General features: G+C 38.9%; 2 protein-coding genes across 2 annotated transcripts; both read left to right on the top strand.

Annotated features, from left to right (window-relative positions):
• The first annotated feature begins 1,942 nt into the window (after positions 1-1,942).
• LOC108130073 (fibrinogen alpha chain-like) lies at positions 1,943-3,168 on the top strand. Its single transcript, XM_017248434.3, has 3 exons — positions 1,943-2,341; positions 2,398-2,893; positions 2,996-3,168. The coding sequence occupies exons 1-3, from the start codon at positions 1,990-1,992 to the stop codon at positions 3,039-3,041; spliced, it is 894 nt and encodes a 297-aa protein (XP_017103923.2). The 5' UTR covers positions 1,943-1,989; the 3' UTR covers positions 3,042-3,168.
• Positions 3,169-4,716: 1,548 nt separating this feature from the next.
• LOC108130053 (atlastin-like) lies at positions 4,717-6,815 on the top strand. The gene has a single exon (XM_017248412.3). It carries the CDS (start codon positions 4,878-4,880, stop codon positions 6,630-6,632), a length of 1,755 nt encoding a protein of 584 aa, XP_017103901.2. The 5' UTR covers positions 4,717-4,877; the 3' UTR covers positions 6,633-6,815.
• Positions 6,816-7,980: the final 1,165 nt, after the last annotated feature.

Below are 7,980 nucleotides of genomic sequence, written 5' to 3' on the forward strand. Positions count from 1 at the left end.
TATATTTTTAATATTTAGTTTTTAGTCACTTTTATCTCAAGTTTAATGTTGAAGCCATTTATCATATTATATATTCCCCTAAAAAGTTGAACTAAAAACCAGGTCCTTCATAATTAAGTCCTTACTTTCCTAATTAATTCATCACTTTGCCAGGCCACCCAGAAATACTTGAGTATTTTAGCGACAATGACAATGCTCTTTTGAGAATTAGAGAAAAGAAAAGGACTTGACACAAAAAATTTGGCTACATTCGGTTAATTTTGTTGTTTGACTTTCGAGTGGATGTTCGAGTGAGGTGGCATTTCATTCATGAAATGGCAAAAAAGGACATCTTCATTGTCGGATGCCACCCAAAGTTGGCCAAAAACTCTTTTGTTCAATTAACTAATGGCCAGAACCATCGGCCAGGACAATGCCAATGCAGGTGGCCAAGATTCCCATTCCGGCAACCTGGAGATGGACATCCTTTTTATACCGTTTTATTTTGTTTTTGTTCTTTGTCCGTTAGGGCCACCTAATGACAACAATTAGTGCAGAAGGAATCCATTTTTAAGGGTTTTCAGTGACTAAACACAAGAGTACTCACAGAGCTCACAGTACTGCCCCCAGCATGCAGGACACTCGACGTGGCAACAACATAATCAACAGCAGCCGTAGGAAATGCCACGTGGGGTGCCAAGCAAGGACCGGCAAGGATATGCCAGGATATGCGAACAAATGGCGCAAAAAATATATTTCGCCAGACACTTCAATTATGAGTAAGGTAAATATTTTTGTGCCAACAAACGCAACAGGATATCAATTTTAACCGAAACCATTATCAAAATCAGCCCATGTGCCAAAGGCTGTCTGTGCCTGTGCATGTGCCTGTGTTTTGTGTTTTTATTATTTGTATTTTTATTATTTCTATTTCTTTTAGTTGATTTCTGTTTTTGGAATAACTCAATTTTGACACAAAGTCAAGTCAAAGTCAATGGATGAGCCAGCCAGCAGCAGTTGGAAATCCAAATCGAAAAAGGAGCCACCCCGGAAGCCAAGGATAACTCACAGGAATACCAACTGGAGTACTTGGCATTGTTTTGCCAGGATCTGCGGGATATCCTGCGGCCATATACGGGTTTCCTTACGATTCCTTCTTTCCCCAATATTAATTGAAAAACTTGAACACTTTATTTTCAAACATAAATACAAAAATTTATAAAATAAAATTAATACTAAACATACAAACAAAAAACGCGTAAGAGATGCGACTACTGATATCGATTCAGTAGGTGGTAGTGATGAAGTATATATATTTTGTTATGTATTATTATATACAATACCCTCTGCAAGAGTATAATAGTTTAAATAAATTATAATAATGATAACTAAGGACTTTATAACTTTGGTTCCCTTTGAAATTATTCTCTTCCGGAGGCTATACCCATGCATGAGGCTTTATCTTTTGATTTATGATAATTTAATATATATTTTATTTATGTACATATATTTTTTAGAGATAAGGTTATTATAACGTCATTGAAATCTGTTTAAAAAGTACTTTTCATTTGGGGTTTTTAGAAGATAATATATGTATAACTAAATATATATATATATATATATATATATATATATATGTACTTAAGCCATTCTTAAGGTTTTACTGAGCTGTTATATATACATATTCAAAAGAACAATAATAGAAGAATATAAACTAATTCTGGTTGCTAATCACCCCTCTCTAATCTCGAATAACCTTTAACATGCCATCCATTGAGCCAATATTTTGGCTTTACGATGTGTTGCCCCACGTGTGCCCCAATTTCCCCAGTGCCCGTAGACAGCACACGCTTGAAGACTGATCTCCTTATCGGGAACTCTGAAGCTCAGTCTGAAGCTCAAGGCCGAGGATGGCTTTAAAAACCCGGAGCTTCAAGACTCGCAGCATCAGTTGAAATATTACCAGTGATTCTTTTAGAAGCAAGTTTTGTTCAATCAAAAAAATACAAAATGATCTTCCCGGCGGCTCTAATTTCTGTGCTTTTCCTAATTTCTGCCTCCATGGGATCGGAAGAAGTAATAGGGTTTTTGAGTGTTGATGGGGAAAAAAATGGGGAAATCGACCTACTAAAATATCAAATTAGTGACTCAAAGAAAACCAATGAAATTTTAACGTTGACAAATCAGTTCCGCGAAGACATTGGCAAGTTGGGAGAAATAATAAAGAATGGAGGAATGAATCAAAATAATCAAACAAACTCCAATAATCAGACAAAGAATGTGGTAGTAGAAACTGGGGAAGTCGTAACAACACCACTGCCCAAAATTAATAATCAGACGACGTCAAAAACAGAAATTATGGGTAAGTCGACCGGACACAATAATTTTGAAAATAATACATCGAATTTTTAATTCTAGATCCTTGTCCACGAGGCACAGAAGGCGGAGACCTCCACGAAATCCAAATTCCAGGCTCAGACTCGTTTAAAGTGGTTTGTGATTCAGCAGTGGAGATTGGATCTGGATGGTTGAAAGTTTATAGGAAGCTTCCTTGGTCACAAATATTTAATCGTACCTATGAGGATTATGAACGTGGATTCGGAGATGTTGGACCTTTATGGGGCGATGAGTTCTTTATTGGACTTACACGATTGCACATTCTGACGAAAGGAAACCCTCATGAAGTGCTTTTAAAAACCTATCTATTCGACAAAAACATATGCGACAACTTTGTTGTAGGCGATCGAAGCGAAGGGTACAAGGTGAAAAGTATTGGCAATTGTACTAGAGACGTATGGATAATTCCTAAGCAGGGCTCCAAATTTTCCACCTTCGATAGGGATGAGGATGGAGTTCCTGATCGTAATTTTGCGGAGGAATGTGAATTTGGCTGGTGGTTCAATCCTGGTATGAGGTGTGTATTCTAATTTTGTTTTTCCTTTTATTTCATCTCCAACTGAAAATTTCACAAAAAAAACTAACATAAAATCTTATCTCTATAATCTGCGTCCATTAGCATCGACAAATATTTCATAGAAATGTACATCCGAAGAACAGGTTGAAGAAAACCACACCTTTATAGCGGACTTTGGAAAATTACCCAGTTTTAGAAAATATTATTATTATTAATTATTATCATTAATTAATTACTAATTTTTTTATATTTAAGATTATAAAGAAAATTATTTAAATTTTGAAATTTTGAATAAAATTCCCGAATAAACTATGTAAAAAAAAAGTAATCGAAAATAAAACTTTTAACTGGAAAAAGCTTAAAAAGGTGAAAAAAACATAAAAAAAAAGCAAATTGTTAATTTCAGGATCAGCTCCAACGGAATCTTTTAAAAATGAACAATCAACTCTGGTTGAATTGTGGGAGAATTATTTTCAAAAGACGTTGGTCCTTCCTAAAAAAGATGATCGTTCTATGGCTGTTGAGTTAGAATGGATGTACTCGGCCGAACATTAAATCCTTTATTATCTAAACAGTTCTTCAAAACACAATTTATGCTAAAAATCCAAGCTTTGTATGTCCAAAAACACTAAAGGTTCAGCGTTTCAGGTGCGGCGATCCTTCAGTTATATGGCTTTATTTATAAAGAAAATTATCCGAACCGATTATATCATTCCATTGGCACCTCCATTCAACTGCAGGGGTATATAGGATAGGCTGGCTTAAAAAATAATTTAACCTAGACTTGGTGGAAATAAATGGCTCTTTTGGTCTTGGGATTTTTTTGCAGTGCATGGAACAACTTTTCGTAGGTATTCACTCAAAATGCCAAGCTCAGAGCAAGCTTACGGTCGAGGACGATGATTTGAAAAGGTTTGAGCTGAGGAATCAGTTAAAAAATTTGAAATGACTCTTCCAGAAGAAAGTTTTGGAAGAGAACAAGATGATCTTCCCGATAGCCCTCCTTTCTGCGTTTTTCCTTATTTCTGGCTCCTTGGGAATAGAAGACATTATGGAAGAATTTAATAGCCGTTTTGAATTTTTTTATTTTGAAAAGTAACCGAATTGGAAATTCCACCAAAGATGGGAGCGTGAAATATTAAAAAAGGGTTACGCGAAAACATTTCCCAATTGCAAGAAATATAAAAAAGAAATAGTAAAGATTGGAGAAATAAACAAATAATATAATTAACAATCAAACGTAATATACACTAATAGACACTGGGAGACTTTTAATATCAGACAGAGTCGAAAAAAGAAACCATAGGTCTTTCAGATTGTTATCCAACACGAAACCAGGGTCCTCCATCCAAATCCAAATCCCTGGGTCGGACCCGTTCTATCTACTGTACTACTCAGATGTTTGGAAGAATGGATCTAGTTGGATGATAGTTGCTCACAAATATGGGGAATATGCAAGTGGACCTTCTGAGGAACAGAAAGCCCCACGAGCCCCATTGGAGGGGAATAAAGATACCGCAATCGATGGGATGGGCAAGCGATATATTGGAAATCAGAGGGCTTTAATCGGGGCTATAAATTATCCAACTTTTATCGAGATGAGAGTGGACATCCTTGGATTAAATGGGCAACGAAATTAGACTTTGGCTGGTGGTTCAAATCTGGATTTGCATCGAAACATCGATAAAAGGAGAGTCTTAAATATTCGATATGAAATAATTATTTTTTCAACACCATTTTCATTTGATAGAACTGATCAAGTCTTCATTGACTTTTATATTTTCATAATTTGCAGATTCGGGTTAGTTCGGTCGACAAAAAAATTCAGTCTGAGTCAGTCAGTCGTTGCTGGTGGAAGTATATCAGTTGTGAATTTTCAAATAATAATTAAATTTTCAACCAAAAAAAAAACCCCAAAAATAATTCCCAAAAATAATTAAAATATTTGTGAAAAAAAACCATCGAAAACCAATTTAATATCAAAATGGTAGGATCGGCAGTCCAAGTAATCACCGCTTCTGAGGAGCATAGCTTTGCGCTAAACGAGGAGGCACTGCGTGAGGTGCTGATGCGCGAGGCCGTCAAGGACCGGCACGTATGCGTAGTCTCTGTGGCCGGAGCCTTCCGGAAGGGAAAGAGCTTCCTTCTGGACTTTTTCCTGCGGTACATGTACTCAAAGTATGTGCATCAAGATGCTACCGATTGGCTCGGTGACGAGTCCAAGCCCTTGGAGGGCTTTTCATGGCGTGGCGGATCGGAACGCGACACGACCGGCATCTTAATGTGGTCGGATGTGTTCCTCTACGACTATCCCAATGGCGACAAAATCGCTATCTTACTGATGGACACTCAGGGTGCCTTTGACAGTCAAAGTACTGTTCGAGACTGTGCAACTGTGTTTGCACTCAGCACGATGCTTTCTTCTGTTCAAATCTACAATTTATCCCAAAACATTCAAGAGGATGACTTGCAGCATTTGCAACTTTTCACGGAATACGGACGACTTGCACTGGCTGACACTGGGAAGAAACCTTTCCAACGGCTGCAATTGGTTGTTAGAGATTGGTCATTCCCCTACGAGGCGGAATATGGAGCAGTTGGTGGCGAAAAGATTGTGAAGAGGCGTCTTGAGGTCTCTGACAAGCAGCACCCGGAGCTGCAGTCCCTCCGCCGACACATCAATTCTTGCTTCACCGAGGTGGCCTGCTTTTTGATGCCACATCCGGGTCTCAATGTGGCCACCAATCCCCACTTTGACGGAAGACTCTCGGACATAACCGCCGAGTTCAAACATGGGCTGCGCAGCCTGGTACCCATGCTGCTGGCGCCCGAAAACCTGGTCTTTAAGGAGATCAGCGGCCAACGGGTTCGGGCCCGTGAGCTCATACAATACTTTCAATCTTACATGAGCATTTACAAGGGCAACGAGCTGCCCGAGCCCAAGAGCATGCTGGTGGCCACCGCCGAGGCTAACCACCTCACTGCCGTTGCCGCCGCCAAAGAGCTATACCAGCAGCTAATGGAGGAAGTATGCGGTGGCACCCGGCTCTACCTAAGCACCGCGCATTTGGAGACGGAACATCTGCGGGTCAAGGACAAGGCGCTCTTTCAGTTTGCCACCAAGCGTAAGATGGGCGGAGAGGAGTTTACGGAGAAGTTCCGGGTCCAACTGGAAGCCGATCTCGAGGACGTATTCAACAACTATCGTGCCCATAATGAAAGTAAAAATATTTTCAAGGCAGCACGCACTCCTGCGGTTTACTTCACCTGTGCCGCTATTATGTACATCCTTAGCGGCATCTTTGGCCTCCTGGGACTGTACACTTTTGCGAATTTCTGCAATCTACTGATGGGCGTGGCATTGATAACCCTATCCCTATGGGCCTACATCCGATACAGTGGAACTCTGTGCGACTTTGGCGGCAAGATGGACGATCTGGCAACATTGATGTGGGAGAATTTCATGCGCCCCGTCTATCAGGGGTGCATGGAGAAGGGCATCCATCATATGGCCACTCATGCCACCGAGATGGCCGTGGGCGGCGGTGGAGCTGCCGGCTACCGTGCCCAGACATCGGTGAACATCAACCCAAGTGTGGCACCCAAAGCAAACGACGACTCCAATGAGGCACAGGGCTTCATGAAGAATATCTGGCGCAAGATCGGCAGCGACACTAAGGCCAATGCTGATCCTCCATCCGGTTCCCAGGCGGCCAGCACTTCCAAGAAGACCAACTAAGCTCCAAGGTCCAAGGACCAGTAGAATAATGACCAATATTTCAAAGACAGACTTCTAATTTGTATAAACACGCAACATCCAATCACAAAGAATTAGTTATTAGTTACTATTATTATTATTAATATTCATTACTCATAACATTGTCAACAATACAATTGGTTTATATTAAATATACATATTGAGCAAAGCATTAATAAGTGGTTTTTATCTGTTGGGAAGTATATATAAAATATATTTGTAATATGTACTTATTTATATGTTTGAAATAATTACAAAAACATAAAGCTTCCCAATTCCAAGAAAATGCAAAAAATACGGAAAACTTTAATATTCATAAAATGTATGGGTTTTAGGATCAGCCCCAAAAAGAGTCCCTCGAAGACACCTGTTTTTGAAAAATATAAACCTAATATTGGATGAAATCTAATACTTGGCTAACTAAGTCAGTTAAGATTAACTACTAGTTAAGTCTTTTACTTTTTTAAGCCTTTTTAATAGATAAAGAATACTCCTAAGCAATAAAGATCCCCAATACTCCTTGTTCATCTATTAATTTTAATCCTAAAAAAAACTAATATGTATTTAATGTTTTGTTTACTAAAAACCCATATTTTTTTGGCACACACTCTCTCTTTATTTATTTGGCAATTTTTTGGGATGGGCAGCTGCTTGGCAGGCTGCCTGGATTTATGGCCATGGATCGGATAATAAGGATCGAAGGATCGCCGTATAGCCTCGGGCTCGGGCCAAACATCTCAAATTGCGTAAGCCACAAAAATCCGGTCCAGGGCGGCGGCAAAGGATCTGCTTCTGCGAATTATTAAAAAAAAAAGTAAGCGAAGTCCTTTCGCGTGTCAGACTAAAAAACTGACAAACCTGCACGCAACTAGAAGAAGTTCATAAAAAATCATAAAAAAAACATGCAAAAAAATAAGACACACGCGTATCCTGGTCTAGGATACTATCCTGAAATTCCTTGGAAAAATCAAAAGAAATTACGCAAAATGCAATCGCGTGTGTCCTGTGCCTGAGCCTCATAAATCAAATAATAAAAAAATAACGAAACCTGCCTTGGTTATGGTAAGTCTTGAATTCAGTTTTTTAGTTCTGTAGCTCAGTTTTTTGGTCTCAAAACCGTTTTTTTTTCGCGAAAAATATTTTTTATGACTTTGAGTAACATTCGGTTTGTTGGGTTTTCGGTTTTTTATGACACCTTGGCCCGTAGATGACGTAACCTGAGAGATCCTTTTTGGGATTTAATATTAAGTAAAAATTCTCTATAACAGATGGCTTTGAAATAGTTAGTTAATATTCTCATTTATTTTCATTAGAACCACATACGCAGCCT

The sequence above is a fragment of the Drosophila bipectinata genome, chromosome XR (genome assembly GCF_030179905.1).
Source record: "Drosophila bipectinata strain 14024-0381.07 chromosome XR, DbipHiC1v2, whole genome shotgun sequence".
Classification (NCBI taxonomy): Eukaryota; Metazoa; Arthropoda; class Insecta; order Diptera; family Drosophilidae; genus Drosophila; species Drosophila bipectinata.